This window comes from Taudactylus pleione, unplaced genomic scaffold (genome assembly GCF_031769625.1).
Source record: "Taudactylus pleione unplaced genomic scaffold, aTauple2 ptg000244l, whole genome shotgun sequence".
NCBI lineage: Eukaryota > Metazoa > Chordata > Amphibia > Anura > Myobatrachidae > Taudactylus > Taudactylus pleione.
This window is the reverse complement of record NW_028284646.1, coordinates 4,114,733-4,132,464: the sequence shown is the minus strand read 5'-3', so window position 1 is coordinate 4,132,464 and position 17,732 is coordinate 4,114,733. Positions and strand designations below refer to the sequence as shown.

Genomic DNA, 17,732 nt, shown 5'->3' with positions numbered 1-17,732 from the left:
ACTGACAGTTAGGAGCTGATTGGTTGGTGCTATATTTATCTCCAATTTTATTTTTCTCCAAGCTTTATTAAATATCCCCCTATATCTGCACCTTGTCCCCTTTCTCTCCCCCATCTCTCTTCTTCCTCCTCTATCTCTCTCTCTCTCCCCCTTTCCCTGTGGCTCTCTTTCACTCTTCCCTGATTCTTCCCGTGGCTCTGTCTCCCTTTTTCTCTATTTTTGTCCCTTTTCCCGAGACATATTATCTCACAGCCCTATATCACTGACATAAAGCCACTTGTCCAGCACAATAACCGCTCCTCTTCCATGGCCTCACATACTTTGGCCTCTTGTTCTTGGTTGACACTTGCTGGAAAGTGCTGAACAAGGCTTTCGGGCTGCCATCCCAGCAGGGCACCACCAGCCGGGTTCTGTTGAGACTCACTGTTGCCTTTATGCAGCCATACAGGGAGCTCAGGGGTCTAATCCTTCTCCAACCCATGCTTCTGCAGTTGGAGTTTAGACAGGATTTACCCTCTGGGTCCTCCAAAGTGTGCAGGGCTTGTAGTGGCATCCCCCTTTTCTCCTGTGTGAGACTGAGTAGCTCGCTGTGCAGTGGGGGCTAATGTGTGTGTTTTTTCCTGTGCCATGTTTTTCATCTGCGAATGTGTCTGAGTTGCACCGTATAGGCTTCCCGATGGTGCAGTGTTGCAGTACAGATTCAAAAGCATACATGCAAGAAGTGTACTAGAAATGTGTTGGGTGTTCCTAGGCGGTTACAGGGGGCTGGCTAATCAATCGCAGATGTAACATAGTATGCGTGTGTTGCTGAAAGTGGTTGCGTATAGAGACACTGAATTGCTCACATTGGAGGCGATACTCAGGTGGATAATAGGGCTGGTGAAAGTTTTAAAGGTGCGACCAATAGGACATATAAGATCGCACAAAGCAAGGTTGCAGCATCTGTAGAGACTGACAATGGGCACCTCAGTCCTTGCATATTTGAATATACACCAGGCAAAGGCATTGTAGCGGCATTAGGATAAAGTCACAGACACAACAGCAGCAAAAGACGAAAGAAAGGCTGCAACTACATCCAACTCAGAATCAGGCCACACGGGGAGGGATCCCGCCATCCCGCCCCTTGAGAGACCCCACCCCATCAACAGCCCCCATCTCCCCATTAGGACTGCCCCCCCTGCCTCCATAAATATCCCGGGCTGGTTTTCCATCCCAATCCGCCCCTACTCTTACATTGTAATTGATACAGAAAATTTACAGTTAGTTTATACTAGAGACTTTAGATGAATTTAGATTTATATAATAAGCCTGCCTCCTGTGCGGCTTTTATCCACAACCCCCTGTCTACTTGTACTATCATATATATGTAAGGGCATTTTCCAGTTACAAAGATGGCGCCTAGTTTACTTTGCGTGTGACGTCGAAGCGCCTCGGAGCCAGCCCATTGACTCCCTGTCTTGCCTGCAGTGACCATAGACAGCACAGTGATGCCAGTGTGGCCCGGCGCCCATCTTAGGCGACCTCGTTCTTGCAAATAGTTGTGTTACTGACACAATTGCAGAAACTATTCCAGCCATGCAGGCGCCCCTCCTCTCACAGCTGTCACCCAGCAGCAGCACGGGGTCTCCGGCCCAGCCACTCCCCCTCACGTGTTGCCGGGTGTCAGTAGGTGCAGTAGTAGTGTCAGGCAGCAGCACTACTCACTTCCTAGTACTGGGGTGTGAGCCAGCTTCGTAGCCACTATCACCATGCTGCTGTCCGCCGTGCTGCACACCTACTCTCTGCGCTACATGCTGCCCGCCGCCCTCATGCTGGGCACGGCACCCACCTACCTACTTGCCTGGGGTTGCTGGAGGGCCCTAAGTACCGTGCTGCCCGAGAGCCTGTACCGGCGGGGGGATGACCGGCTGTACACAGTCTACCAGAGCATGGTGCTCTTCTTCTTCCAGCACTACACCGGGGTGCAGGTCAGGGCTGGCTGTGGGGTGTCTGCTGTCTGTGCCGTGATGGGCACATGGGTGTCACTATCTGTTATTAGTGTTTTAAGGGAGAGCAGGGGGTGGGGGTGTTACCAGTGTAACGCGGGGCAATTGGCATGTCAGTAATAGCCATCCCTGGTATCTCCCTCGCTAATGCCCCTCACTCACTTTACATTACAACTGCCTAACCGTCCTTTTAAAACTTTTCTTCTACTGGAAAATACATCTCCATAAATGGCCATTCATTTGCGATGCACGGTAGTGCTGTTATGTGGTGTACGCTGAGATGCATGGTAGTGCTGTTAGTAAGTGGTGTACGCTGAGGTGCTGGATTGACCTTGACTGTAGGATGCTAGGAATGCCTGGCCATGCTGCAGTCAGCTTATACATTTACTGACATAGGATACATGTGACATGGATATGCACTCAGTGTTTTGTAGAAAACCTTTGCCTATGTGACCCAATCTATACCAGAATAGTGATTGCCACTTCTAGGCATTAGATAAAATGTATGCAATCAGTATTTTGCTATTTCTGTTCATCCTTTTTTTTTTTCTGTCAAAATCTACTTTGTCAAGTAGCTTACCATAAGAAATGTGTGACAGTCCTGTAATCTCATGTAAGTTCTCAAGTGAAGAACAAGCAAGAATACAAGTCCCACCTCAAATAAAAAGTCACAATGTTAATTAACATTAAGGGACCTATGTATCAAGAAACTTTTTACATAAAATTATGAAGAAACTGCAGTTTGTGCATAATTTTATGTATCGATCCTATGTACTAATGGCACATTGCAGGAGATTTCACAGAATTCTGCAAAGTGCTAATTAGCACTTCAGATTGCAGTCCCCATTATTATCAATGGGGACTACGATCTGACCCCTATGTACTAAACTCTGAAAAGCTTAGCTTTTTGGAGCTTAGCCACGGTAGTTTACACCATCTTCGGATGGTGTAAACTACTGTTTGTCTATGGGGGCTCCCGGTTCAGGAGAGAGATCTTTTAATCTCTCTCGCAACGCCCCGGAAGCTGACGCTGTGCGCATGCACAGTGTCAGCTTTCCCCGGGGAAGTCTTTCACTTCTGTGAAAGACTTCTCTGAAATGCCGGGAATATAACTTGCGGGGCCAGCAGCTACCGCACCTGCTGTCTCTGCGAGTTCCCGGTAGTACATTGCCGGGATATTTTCATAAAAAATATTCACAGCGAGTTGGATTGTTAATAATCACGGCAGTACCGTGCATATTAATACATAGGCCCCTAAGACACCCACTTATATGATTACTTTTATAAAATTATGAGCCTGGACCTTGATTCATAGAAGTAAAATAAAATATACTGCTTTCATATTAACCAATTTTTTTAATTGATCTTTAAAACGGCAACATTTTTGTTTTTATTGATATTTTATGGAAGCACACTGATTATAATTTTCATAGAATGCGCACAGCTTGTTTTGTATAGGATATTACCTTTATTTTAAAATAGTTCCCCATGTTGGTTGCTTTTATGACACACTGTTTTTTAGGAATACTGCCAATGACATTGGTTTGTACAGCACATGGCTTATAGTTTGTTGTCCTGCACAAGTTTCTAAGATGTTTCACTAGCATTGTGGAAAGTGAATAAAGTGCTTATCAAATGTTGTTGCCCTAGAGCAGTTTTGTCGGCCCCTTCAGCTTTTGTGGGACTACATATCCCAGCATGCCCTAATAGCAAAACTGTGGCAATGCATGCTGGGATGTGTAGTTTCACAGCAGCTGGAGGGCCCGAGTTTGACACCACTGCTCTAGAGAGAACCTACATTTCTGTCTACTACATGTGTTTTACTGTTCAGAAAGCTTTTGAGAGCGTTTTGGCAGTACTAAAAATACTAAATTGCACTCAAACTCAGTGCATGGACCGGTCCCCCTGTGTACCTCTCCCTTGCTAAAGCACAGCGTACACAGCACTATAGCCCTCCCAGACACTTAATCTGGGCAGTTGATTGTAGTGACAAGGTGCAGTGAGTATTAACTTTCTGCACTGTATGTGACTTTTGCTAGTGCTGACTGTCTGTGCTTTATTTCTCCTTACTATCAGTCTATAACTATCCCTTTCCTTCTCCTACAGCCCTCACAGGTGTGTGTGGGAAGGGCTTTTCTTGGATCTCACTTATATAAATTCATGTATTTATGAGGTTGGTCACACACACTTGTGTGCTACATGGTACCATATTTGTGGGCTTGTGTGCTGCATGCTTGTGGGTGCGTCAAGAGTGAACACTAAGCTTCCCTGTTGTGTTGATAGATAGATAGAGAGATATATATATCTATATATATATCTCTATCTCATGTCTGTTGAGGAAGTTGAGCGCTCTACGGCTCCCACTCTGCTCTCCTGCAGGGTTGAATATGGAGGATTTATCACAGGCTGGTGTGTGTGAGGTGCCATCAGTTACCTGATTCCTCTAGCCCCCAACTTCGGGACAGGATCCTCCTTGGGCAGTGTTTTCTCAGGTGCTGGCTTCCATTGCGGACCGTCTGGCGGTCCCAACTGCTCTCCACCATAGGGGATTACCCCAACCAGCCATCCCCCCCTTCTCCGAGTGTACCGCAATTATTGTAGTCTCTCCCTGGGCCTCAGACTATTAATCCATATACGGGGTTCCCTATGTATATTCAGTCTCCTCCGGTGACGCAGCAGTCCGTCATTCCCTTCCAGGGTCTTCCGCAGGCGGGTCAAACACCATGCGTGGATGTGTTCTCCAATTCAGTCCAGAGTTTGGCGGCCTCATCTTCAGCCTTTCAAACTATGTTGCGTAGTGACAAGCCTCAGAAGGTGTCAAAATGCACTGTTATGTCATCCCAGTCTGCGCAGCTGTCAGACTCAGATGCGTCCTCGGCTGAGGGGGAATTGCCTGAGGACTGTGATTCAAAATCTTCCATTAATGTGCGGGCGGTGCGATCCATTCTTAATATAGAGGATGACGCCTTGGCCCCTAAGTCCAACTATCCAAATTTTAAGCAGGCGAAGGTGACTTCGGCTGTTTTTTCTCTGACTGATCATATGGCAGAGGTCTGGCAGTCGCCTAGTAAGAGCCTCCAGTTGCAGAAACGTTTAGCATCTAGTTATCTGTTTCCTGCAAGTCATTGCAAAAAGTGGGAAACCCCGCCTGCGGTGGATTCTCATGTTACTCGCTTAATCAAGAGTACTTCCTTGCCTATGCCGTCCATTTCATCCCTAAAGGATCCCACAGACAGGAAAGTGGTGACTTGTTTAAAATCCATTTATTCTCTCTGGGGCGGTGGCCCTTCCATCCATGGCCATCTCTTGGGTGGCTAAAGCCATTGAGAGTTGGGCCAATGTACTGGATGATACTTTTCTTGAGGTAGCTCCGGAGGTTCAGAGCGCTTTAGTTGGACAGATGAGGGATGCCGCTTCCTATATTGGAGATGCGTCTTTGGATGCCAGTCTTCTGACTTCCAGATTTTCGGCGGCAGCGTTTTCTGCTCGCTGGTCTTTGTGGCTTCATTCTTGGAGAGCGGATGCAGATTCCAAGAAGGGCTTGGAGGCCTTACCCTTTAATGGGGAGATTTTATTCAGTCCTGACCTGGACAAAATTGTTGATACCCTGGCAAAGTCTCAGTCGGCGTTTCTGCCATCAGCAGCTACACCTTCTAAGGCTAGGACCTCAGCCTTTCGTACTCAGGGTAAGTCCAAGGGTCAGTCCTTCCCGAGGCAGTCGTCAACCAAGGCTGCCCCTAAACCAAAGAAGCAGGCCTGGAGCACTAGACTCCCTGCTTCCAAGTCAGAGGATAAGGCCTGATGGGATGGGCCTCTCTCTGGGGGATCCCAGAGTGGGAGGCCGACTTCTTCAATTCACCCAGTACTGGTGCAATACCACCACGGATGCTTGGGTACGAGAAGTGGTTTCAGGGGTACGCCCTTTCCTTCCGTCACAGAGCCCCCCCCCCCAACAGTTCTTCTGCACGAGTCTTTCTCAAGACAAGACCAAGGCCTTGCAGATTCAGGAAGCCATAGAGTCCTTGCTGAAAGCAGGGGTCGTTGTTCCTGTTCCGCTTTCTCACTGCGGGACGGGTTACTACTCTTCTCTGTTTCTGGTTCCGAAACCCAATGGGTCTCATCGGCCTATCCTCAACCTGAAGTCGCTGAACAAGTTCCTAAGAGTGCCCAAATTCAGGATGGAAACTTTGCGTTCCATCATTCTGGCTATGGAAGCGGGGGATTATATGGTCTCCCTGGACATCCAGGATGCCTACCTCCATGTTCCTATAGCACCTTCACACCAGTGGTATCTGAAGTTTGCTATATGTCAGCTTCACTTCCAATTTCAGGCTCTGCCCTTTGGCCTTTCCACAGCTCCAAGGGGGTTCACCAAAATTATGGCTGTCATGGCTGCCCATCTGCGCAGCCAGGGTATATGGCTTCTGCCGTATCTGGACAACCTCTTATTGCTGGCAGGCTCTCCGGAGGTACCTTTGCAACATCTGCACCTGACGATCGCTTGTCTGCAAGCGCACGGGTGGCTGATAAACTGGAAGAAGTCCTCCCTCATTCCGTCACAGAGGATGGTTCATTTGGGAGCCCTTCTGGACTCTCGTCAGCAAAGGATCTTTCTGACTCCAGAAAAGATTTCCTCCCTACAACTACGAGTGAGCAGTTGTCTGAAGAGTTCCCAGGTGTCGGTTCACTCTGCACTATCTGTGTGGTTCCAGCGTAGGATACCAGGTCTCCGCACCTTTTTCCAGGGTGTTCTTAGGATTCAGCCTCCCTTTGTTCCCCCAGTGGCTCCTTGGGATTTGGCGGTGGTGCTTTGTGCCTTACAGGGTCCTCCATTTGAACCTCTTGAGTTGGTGGAACTCAAATGGTTGACGATTAAGACTGCTTTTCTACTGGCGATTGCTTCAGCCAGAAGGGTATCAGAATTGGGGGAGCTCTCCTCTCGTCCTCCTTTTCTGATTTTTCACCAGGACAGGGCAGTTCCACATTAATCAGGGAAATTGTTGTGCCGGCATTTCAGTCACCTGATCTCTCGGCTGGTGAGGCTTCCTCAGATGTGGTCTGTGCTCTTAAAGTTTATGGAGACCGGACTACGAATAATGTTATATATATTAAAAAGGCCCTCGGCAGAAAAAAGGTTCCCCACCCCTGCTTTACAGCAACCCACAACATTTTTGAGTCCAAAATTGGGACAAGGGACATGGACTTCATGTACATCATGGTTTGCATAAAGCAAGATATCACGGGATAAATAACTCAAATCAGGATGTTTGGGGGCAAGGTAAAACTCCCACCACTATTGGACCCACCTGAGCCACTAATGTTTTTGTGAAAATAATACAATTTGTGAGCATTCTGAAAACTATACAAATGATCACTCAAAAGTTGAAAACAATCAGTACTGCACTTCTAATGACAAAGCGAGCTGTAAAAAAATGTAAATATAATAAAATAACTGTTAAACATCTATTAATGAATACCTCAAAGAAACTCTCCTTATCACTACTTATAAAGCCAACATTGCAAAAAAAAAATTTGGCATGGAATTTGAAGATTTAATTTTGTATTGACTTACACAGTCTTATTGCAACCTCTTTAATTATAGAGTACATCAATATCCATAGGCAAGACATTACGGACTTTCCAAAAACGTGTCTACCATTCAGACAAATACGTAGTAGTAAAATACGGAGATAATTCTCTTCTCTAAATTTTCAAAACTTAAATTGTAGTTTCAACTTTAAGTAAAATCATACAAAAACATAAAACAACTAATGCTGTTTGACTCTGTTTTTATAAATATGGTATTGTTTCTGAGAAATTAATATTTTACTACAGGTTGAGTCTCCCATATCCAAAATGATTGGGACGAGGGGTATTTTGGATATCGGAATATTCCGTATTTTGGAGTATTTGCATACCATAATGAGATATTTTGGCAATGGGTCAGAAATCTAAGCACAGAATGTAATTATATTTTATATACAACATATACACAGTCTGAAGGTAATTTTATAAAATGTTTTTAATAATTTTGTGCTTTTAACAAAGTTTGTGTACATTGAACCATCAAAAAGCAAAAGTTTCACTATCTCAGTCATGCTAAAAAAATTCTGTATTTCGGAATATTTGGATATGGGAGACTCAACCTGTATATAGTTTGTGAGGTGCACCTAAGATGGTTAAAAAGAAACATTAATTAAATAAAAGGAAAAACTCAAAAATACTCTTTCAACAATTTTGCCCCGTGACATTTTGGCACCTTCAGCATGGTAAAACTTCCATGAGAGTTTGGTATGACTTGCCGACATTTATAGCATCGACAGTCATAATCTGGACTCTACAATTTCGAGAGGTACTCAATGTTGATACTACATGTCCATAAATTCATTATTTTGGCGTGCAGGATGTGAACTTGAAACGTCAACATGTTGAAATGTAGAAAAGTCACCCTCACCATAAGATTTATAATGTCAACATTTTGACTAAACAGACAAATCATTTGTCAACGTTAACTATATCAACATGGTCTAGGTATCGACATGTAGCACATCAACATTTTAACTGTATCAACATTATGACTGAATACCTTCCATGAGAAAAAAATCATGGATACTGCATAGTAATCAAACAAAATGTAAGCATGTGGCAAACCCCAGTGCATCTACAAAGCAACCAATGCATATGTCAGTCATAATAGGTGGTGAAGAAGACTCAGTATGATGCATGAGACAGGAGCATGAAAGGATTCAGATAACAGATAGTGATAGGAAAAAAATATTTCATTTTTATATTTTTTGCTCAATCTTATTAACACCAATGATGAGAGAATGAGGGAAAGTACTTAATATGGCCAATTAAATTACTGCCAATGTGCTGCCAAACATCACCACGATGTTTGGCCATTATGGTTCATGCAACATCGCTAATTTTCATTTTTCGTTTGTTTTTCCTGGGACATCTTCCACAACAGCTTGAAAATCACAGGTTACTTATCCTTATGCATCCCCTAAAAACAATGGATGAACAATGAAAATGGCATTTCAACTCTGGGACTTTTAGTTCTGCCTACAAGACAACACCATTGGGGGAGAGGAGAACACCAGCAGTAGACTGGGGATTATTATTATGCCCCACAACCCACCTGGTACCAGAGAGGCTTTGGACCATCAAAAAATGCTTGGAGCCATTAAAATGTCCCCATCTCTTTAAAGTTAACCCCTGTCCACTGCTTGCCAGGGACTCTTCATTTATACAATATCAGTGGTGGCCCTATACAAGTGCCTACAAATGAATAATATTGATTGTATCTACAGCCTGGATAACAAGAGATATGGTAAGAACTTACCTTTGTTATCTCTGTTTCCACGAAGTCCATAGGGTCCACAGGGTCGACCTTAGGGTATATAGCTGGATCTGGATCCACGGGCACCACGCAGTTAAAGCTTTTGCTGCTCCCAGGATGCAGTGGGTCCATCCTCCTCTATACACCGCCCCAGCCACAGGCACCTCAGTTGGTAAGTAGCCAAGGCCGGAGGAGGAAAAAATACAGAGAGAAGCAAGACTGGAACACACAAGAACCATACTCACAGAAAAGGGAGACGGAAAACCGGTGACCAGCCACATAGCCCATATGAAGCTAGGTGCGTCAGGGCGGGCGCCCAGTGGACCCTATGGACTTCGCAGAAACAGAGATAACAAGTTCTTACCATCTCTCTTGTCGTCTACTTCAGGGTCCATAGGGGGTCCACAGGGTTGACCTTGGGGATATCCCAAAGCAGTACAACTAAGGGCGGGGACGCTCCTGTACTGAAAGGAGAATCCGGCGCCCAAAGGATGCATCCTGAGAGGCGAAGGTGTCAAAAGCATAGAACCTTAGAAAGGTCTGGATGGAAGACCATGTAGCCACCATACACAGCTGAACAGCCGAGGCGCCACGGCTAGCAGCCCACGAGGGACCCACAGACCGAGTAGAATGAGCATTAACAGAGGCCGGCACAGGCAAACCCTCCTGTGCATAAGCCTCACAAATAACCAAACGAAGCCAACGTGCCAAAGTTGTTTGCCGGCAGGCCAAACCCTCTTGTGAAAACCAAAGAGGACGAACAAGGAATCAGACTTCCGAATGGAACTAGTCCGGTCTCCATAAACTTTAAGAGCACAGACCACATCTGAGGAAGCCTCACCAGCCGAGAGATCAGGTGACTGAAATGCCGGCACAACAATTTCCCTGATTAATCAGTTGTGAAGGGCTGTTTAACGCGCAAGGAGGCTAGATGTATGTGGACACATCTGTATATGAAATAATGAAAGGTTATCTGAGCCTAGTGCACCTTAAAAATATAAACTAACATCTGGATGGGAAACTAAAAAGTAACCAATTATTAATAAATTGTTTCCCTGATGTATCCCTTGACATCTCATTTGAAATAATCATTTAAATCTAGTATATGGTAATTGTGATTGGTTATTGAACACTAGCTGGCATACCCGGCGTTGCCCTGGTTTAAAGAATGGACCTAGAAGTACCTCTGCAGCCTTCATTTGAATCAACTGGGCCTGTTGCTCCAAAGGGTGTCATTTGGAGAGCAGTTATATTTTCTTATGTCTGTGCAAAGCAATTTTGATTTATTGTGTGTTCCAGCAAGAAGAAACATTAGTGTCTCAGGTGGGTCCAAGAGTGGTGGGAATTTTACCTTCCCCCCACAGCAGCACATATCGGGTGCTTCTCTTGCTGTGTCTTAGCACCACGATATATGCATTGCCTGGACATGATCCCAATATTTACCTCAGGATACATCTCATATTGGATATTTGCATCTCAATGAAATGCAGCATTTTTAAAGTCTTGCCATGGGTTTTAGTGTTCATTCCAGCACCCTGCACCTGTCACTACCCATACAGTTCCTCTTTTCTGTCTGGGCTGTCACTCTCTGCTCTGGTGCTTCTAGCACATTTAGCTGGTGCAACAAACTTCTGAGATACAAACTACAGTGTGACACCCCTGGCAGGAAAGAGGAACTGCACGGAATGTGACAGGGGCAGGGTACTAGAATTAACACTAGATATAGGGCCATATTCAATTATGCTGCGAAAAGTCGGATATTTTCGCATGTTTGAATTATCCCCGTATTCAGTTTCAAAGACTTTTCGGCCGGTGTGAAAAATCTTTTAGAAAAAAAACTGGGATAAGTTTTCAACATGTTTTACATGGCGAAAAAAAGTGCAGAATTGGGGTTTAGGGGTGCAGGTGTAAAAAAAAAAAAAAAAAAAAATAGCCTGCACCCCTGGGAATAGCCCCTAAAAATTAACTGTGTCAAAAACAAGTAAAAAAAAAAAATAGGGACACCCAAATTTTTGTAAAAAATTTTGGGGTTAAAAAAAAAAAAAAAAAATGGGGAACAAGTTTTTAAACATTGAAATTAATTCAGGGGGGGCTCCCAAGTATGCGGCAGGTGTTTAAAAGAATGCACACTGAACGATATGTCGACCGATCCGGCAGATCGGAGCGACATATCTGGCACATCGTCTAGTGTGTACCCACTATGTCCCTGCATGCAGGTCCGACGGGATATAACGTTAGCAACTGCCATGTTGCCGAATGCAGCATGGCCCCCACCGTCACACCATCGCTGCCGTCATCAGCAAGTGTGTATGCACTTGCCGATGCCGGGTTCCATCGCTGACTAGGTCAGGCACACTAGACATAGTCTAGTGCAGGGGTCTTCAAACTTGGCCCTCCAGATGCTGTGGAACTACACATCCCAGCATGCACTGCACATAGTTTTAGCATGCTGTTATATCAAAAAGGTGGCAGTGCATGCTGGGATGTGTAGTTCCACAGCAGCTGGAGGGCCAAGTTTGAAGACCCCTGGTCTAGTGTATACCAGCCACTTGCCTTTGGTTGTGCTTTAACTGTGAATGGTCTTGAAAAGAACCACACTTTTAAAGGCTGAGATGTGAAAAGAACTAAACGTTTGAATGTGGTGGTGTAGGGAGGAAAACTTTTGACAAGGAACACAGAAGTCATTCACACCTGGATAATAATGCAATTCAATAGTAATGACAGTGCAGGCAGGTGTATTCTCTGACCGTTTGTAATTAAGTATATCAGGAGCAGAGTGACAGGATGGAAATCAGTATAGCTTCCCAAACCACTGTGGTTTCAGAAATCTCTACAGACCAACATATGTGTGTATGTATGTATCTATGTATATGTATATATATATATATGTATTTTGTAGAATTTTTGTGCTTAGATTCTTGGTGAAGAAAAATTAAATTTTCACAGACTGTTGGTCTTAAAATATCTAAAAAAAAAATAATGAAATAATAAACTAATTACTAAAGCTAACATGTTATTAATTTCACAATTAATGTGAATATTTTCAGTCAGTAAATGTTGTGCTCCCACGTAAAATACATTTCCTTACAATGGACCAGAGTGTAGTGTGGGACAGGGTAGGAGTGGGTTGGCAGACTCAGGTGACCCAGCATATGCCAGTTCCCTTTACTTGTCTATTATATAATCTAAAGTGTATCTCTAGCTACAGGGAGCAACTTTGTGGTGCTGACAGAATGGAGCGGTCCTAATAGCCTTCCCTTTGACACGGGCGGTGGGGGGACAGATATGAGAGACTGATGGGGTAGGGGGCGGGGCAGGCACTGCGATGAGAGACACTGACACTAGGGACAGATGTGTGAGAGGGGGACAGTGAGAGACAGACTGCAGGGTAAGCAGATTAGGGGGTTGAGGGGACAAAAATTAGAAAGGGATAAGAAAAGATGACACTCGGAGAAGGTGAGGGTGGCAGAGATTTGAGAAGGGCAGACTGGGGGTGGCTGAGGACACTGATAAGAGACAGGGAGAAGGAGCTATTCGGAGGATAGAGATGAGACTGGGGTAGGTGAGAGAGACATAGACAGGAAGATGGGTGAAGAGGACAGATGAGAGGTGAGGGAAAAAAAAACCTAGCAATGTTGGGCACAATAAGTAGCGACCTGACTTATAACTGGTCCAAAATACTAGTACTAACTATAGATAATATACATTGTTGCTGATTCATAGTTGGAGCAAAGCAAAAATAAAAGTAACTTTAAACCTTGATAAAACCACTGCAGGTGGGGTGGCAGATTTAAAATGTGCAGAGATTTTGAGGTCACTTCAATTAGATGCGAGTTTGCAAAATAAAACTCTCATCACACAACTTGCATAGATCGGAGAAATGCGCTACCTGCGAATTTCAAGTCTTTACAGGCAAATAAGTTGCAAAAATACAATGTTAGTTTGGAATTGAATTGCAAATGCAAATTTACTGTGAAAAGTGCTAGCAGGACCCAACTCTCATCTAATTGAATTGACCTCTTTGCGTTGGAAGGGGCGTTTCCTTGCTGAAATCTAAATTTCTGTGTAAAAATAAACCTGTGTAGCATTTGTGAGCTACATGCAGTAGCGGTCCAGTCAATATTTACCTTGCATGTAAATAAATAACTATTGGCACCTCTAGCATTTCAACATGGTTTGCCCAAGTGCAAGGTTATGGGGTCCATATGTCTGCAATGTATTGCCCTAATTCCCTGTTCTGCTGGGGACAAGGATAAAGTTTTGGGATCTGCAAGTTTGGAATTTTGAACATGCTGTTTTCTGCTGATCCACGTTGAGGAATTTTGGTGCTGATGCATGACCTGATGTACTGTATGTACCGTTTTCCGGAGCTTGGTAAATTTGGCTGAGAAGCAACCCCCATAAAAACCTATGGGGGCTGCTTATGCGAATGAAAACTGTAGGCTGCAGCAAATATTACTTTGTTTACGGGGGATATCCCGCAAAAAATAATTGATAATAGGCCACCAAGATAGTTACAGCAAGGCATATGGAGTATAATAGGCTTATAATGAAGTTTAAATGTGGTCTGTTCTTTCTCTGTTCCTGACACTTATCTGAAACTAGCAAGTCTGCAAATATTTGGACAGTTTCAATCAAATGAACTTTACACATGTTAACAAAACAGCCACCTTAAAGGGTGTATCACAAAATACATGACACATTAATTCTTAATAAAAAAAATTGAATATATATAAAATTGGTTTATTTCTAATTATCCCATTCTCAACAAGTTATTAATAGTAATTGCAGGGTTTGTGTTCACAAATCCGATATTACTATGAATCTTCTGTTCATTTATAAATGTGATCAGCCAGTCAGTAGAATCTCTGTCAATTCAGCAAAGTAACTTTGCTGAAAGTTGCTTTCAAAATAATGTATTTGATATTATGCACACAATACAGATGGTGTATTGGTTAGCATTAATGCCTCACTACACTGAGGTTGTGGGTTCGATTCCCACCACGGCCCTGTGTGGAGTTTGTATATTCTCCTTGTGCTTCCGTGGGTTTCCGCCGGGTGCTTTGGTTTCCTCACACACTGCAAAAATATACTGGTAGGTTAATTGGCTTCAAACAAAAATTAACCCTAGTGTGTAAGTATGTGTGTGTACATGTAGTAGGGAATATAGATTGTAAGCTCCACTGGGGCAGGGACTGATGTGAATGGAATATGTGTGGTTACAAATAATAAATAAATATTACATCTATATCACAGTTTTACAGGGTTAGCTTATGACCCGATTTCAAAACTGCAAAATGCGCCCTGCTGAAACAGCCTGCCAGGTACCATACCCCATCTGCGGGCCTCAGTGTCCCGCATGCGGGGAGGGGGGAGTGGCGGTGCAGCGCTCACTGCCAGTGAATAGACTCCTTGCGCAGTGGTGACAGCTTAGGGGCAGCCCAGCATGTCTGTAAATGAGACAAAGAGTGATGAAAAGGGAGCACGTCTTAAGGATACGTCCCCTTTTCTCATGACCACTCCGAACGAGTGCCATTTTTCGCTATGGCACCCTGCCCCGCTCCGACCTAGAATGAACACTGTATCCTTGTCCCATTTGGTTTGACTATTTGTGGTGGAGGGGATACATTTATTTCTGATTGGACACCATTTGAAAACGCATTCTATAGTGTGATGGAATATTTGAGTTGACAGCATAAGCCATGTCTGTAAAGCATTTTGTGTAATAGAACATCTGTCATGACAAATCTCCATTGACTTCAATCCTCTACAGCAAATTCAGAATTGAAGGTGCTGTGGACTAATCTTATATATACAATTCATTGGTCTGTTTGCTTGCTTGTCTGTCTGTTTGTTTTGTCAGTCTATCCGGTAATGCATTTGGACACCCCTGCACCGATTGGGATGAAACCAACTTGAGGTGGTCTAGTTGGATCCTATCCCGGTTTTAGGGGGTTTAGGGTCTCGGTCGGACCTCCCATGGTTGTGACTGGGCAGAATTTTGACTCGGGGAGCCTGTTCTGAGTGTAAAGCTTTTGTCCAAATCCATCCAGTGTACAGAGTTGTAACATTGGACTCCAGAAGACATACTAGGGGTCAAGGTCCCGGTCGGACCTCCCGTTGATGTACGTTGGGAAGAACTTTGACCCAGGGAGCCTGTTCTAGGCCTTACACTGGATAGTTTTATATGAAAACTTCACAGACAGGCAATTGGTCTGGGATTGCAACAAAAATGTGAGTGGTGTTCACAGGCGCCTAGCACAATGGTCTGCTGCAGATGTATTATCAAAAAATGGTATACCCTTTAATACCTAAGCATAAATATATTAGTGATTTATGATGACACAAGTGCGCACGGTGCTGTGGATGGATATATAGAAAATATTACAATACTTCCCAATTCTGCATATGTAGATTCAGTAAACGATGATCTGCAGTTGATGGTATTCACATATACATGAAAAATATAAAAATTTCAAACATAGTGTGATATAGTAAAAACACATTTATTGAACATCAATACTCAAATAATAATAAACTGGTATATTCTTCACAACACACTAATCGTGTGTGTCCAAAAGGTATATCCTAGGCCGTCTGTGAGACCCAAAATGAAAAATAATCACAAAATGTGAATGCAAAAACATGGGCTGTTGCCCTGTCCTTATCAGTGTGAGATAATGGAGAATTACCAGAAATCCGTAGTATATAGGCCTGTAGTAATATCAAAGGTAGTCTCCGGATCACTTCCTCTCATGTCCTTCGGGTGGCTTTCTGCAAGTGGTCCTGTCACATTTACCAACGCGTTTCAGGAGCTTAACTCCCTTCCTCAAGGCTATGTGACAGTGATCACCTTGTTTCTTCTTATATACCCTGCATCCTGAGTACATCCGGGTCACAGGTCACGGGTTTCCACTGCATACATGATGATGTCTTTTCCCTATCTTTATATACTCCTTGTGATCCTCCACATATTCTATGTCTCTATCCGACATCCTCATATTCTTCACTACTTATATTTAAAACGTACAAATTTTCCTAAGTTTGTTGCGCGAACCGGAAGTGCGTCACTTCTAACTTCCGGTTTCGCGATTCCGTCTCTTTCTTTAATAACTGCTCCTCCCGGCGCCATTTTAAGTATGGTACGTCTTCAATTAGTGGCTTTACTCACCATCAGATGTATGGGCAAAGAAAGGGAAAATTAATATTAAGGATCTATATCTTCTTATAAAAGTGCTGTATGCAAATGAATGTTAAATTAACACAGTATGCATATAAAACCCTAAATACTGGTATGGTTAAAAATCTTACTATAAAATCCAACTGGTATCAATAAAAGGAGAGGGGGTGTCAACGTGATGTGGGGTACAATATGGTGCAATATAAATAATATATCATGTAAATGAATACTATCCCCATTTTCAGTCACTGAACGGTGCTTACTATTCTAATTATAGCAACCAAACATTTAACTATAAGAACCATTTGAACTCAAAGTCCGCATTGAGCCCTCTGGGGATGAGTGTCTTTAGTTTAAAAATCCAGTGCATTTCACTTGTGGCCAATCTTCTTTCTTCATTCCTATTTCTCCATGTGTTTTTGATGTTATCTATGGCCATAAACCGTATGTCTCTCGTGGAGCGATTATGCACTTGATTGAAATGGCTGGATAGTGAATGTGTCAACACCCCTTTTCTAATGTTGCGGAGGTGTTCCCCCATTCTAGTTATTAGGGCTCTGCTGGTTCTTCCTACGTAGATGAGATTACAACTACATTCGATAAAATATACCACACTAGTGGTGTTACAAGTCATGAAATGGTTCAATTTATATGTATTGTCCCCAATCTTAAAATCAACATACTTGGATAGATCAGACTTAATTTCTCTACATGCCACGCAATTTCCGCAACGAAAAAATCCCTTATTCCTTATAGGATGTTTATTATCCGTATTCAATGCACTTCTTGTCAATTTACTTTTCAAATTCGGTGCACGTCTATATATAAAGGTGGGTTTCTTCGGTATTGTTCTGCTTAATACGGGATCTTTTAATAATAGATGCCAGTGTTTCTTAATGATACCTTCCAGCTTTCTATATTGTCCCGTATACTCAGTTATGAATGCGTATTTATAAATATCGCTTTTCCCTTCTTCTTTTTGTCTTTCTTCTAAAAGGTCTTCTCTATCTTTTTCCAATCTCATCTACGTAGGAAGAACCAGCAGAGCCCTAAAAACTAGAATGGGGGAACACCTCCGCAACATTAGAAAAGGGGTGTTGACACATTCACTATCCAGCCATTTCAATCAAGTGCATAATCGCTCCACGAGAGACATTATACGGTTTATGGCCATAGATAACATCAAAAACACATGGAGAAATAGGAATGAAGAAAGAAGATTGGC

At 43.4% G+C, this 17,732-nt stretch overlaps 1 protein-coding gene across 3 annotated transcripts in view; it reads left to right on the top strand.

The window, feature by feature from the left end:
• Positions 1-1,626: 1,626 nt before the first annotated feature.
• The window catches only part of AGPAT5 (1-acylglycerol-3-phosphate O-acyltransferase 5), a 129,960-nt gene continuing 113,854 nt past the window's right edge, over positions 1,627-17,732 (top strand). For all 3 annotated transcript variants that reach the window (XR_015879392.1, XM_088479692.1, XM_088479693.1), the window contains exon 1: positions 1,627-1,967. Coding sequence is in view for 2 of the 3 variants with exons in the window: in XM_088479692.1 (XP_088335818.1) it covers positions 1,749-1,967 (219 nt within the window). In the remaining variant the exon portion in view is untranslated. The remainder of the gene's footprint in view (positions 1,968-17,732) is intronic.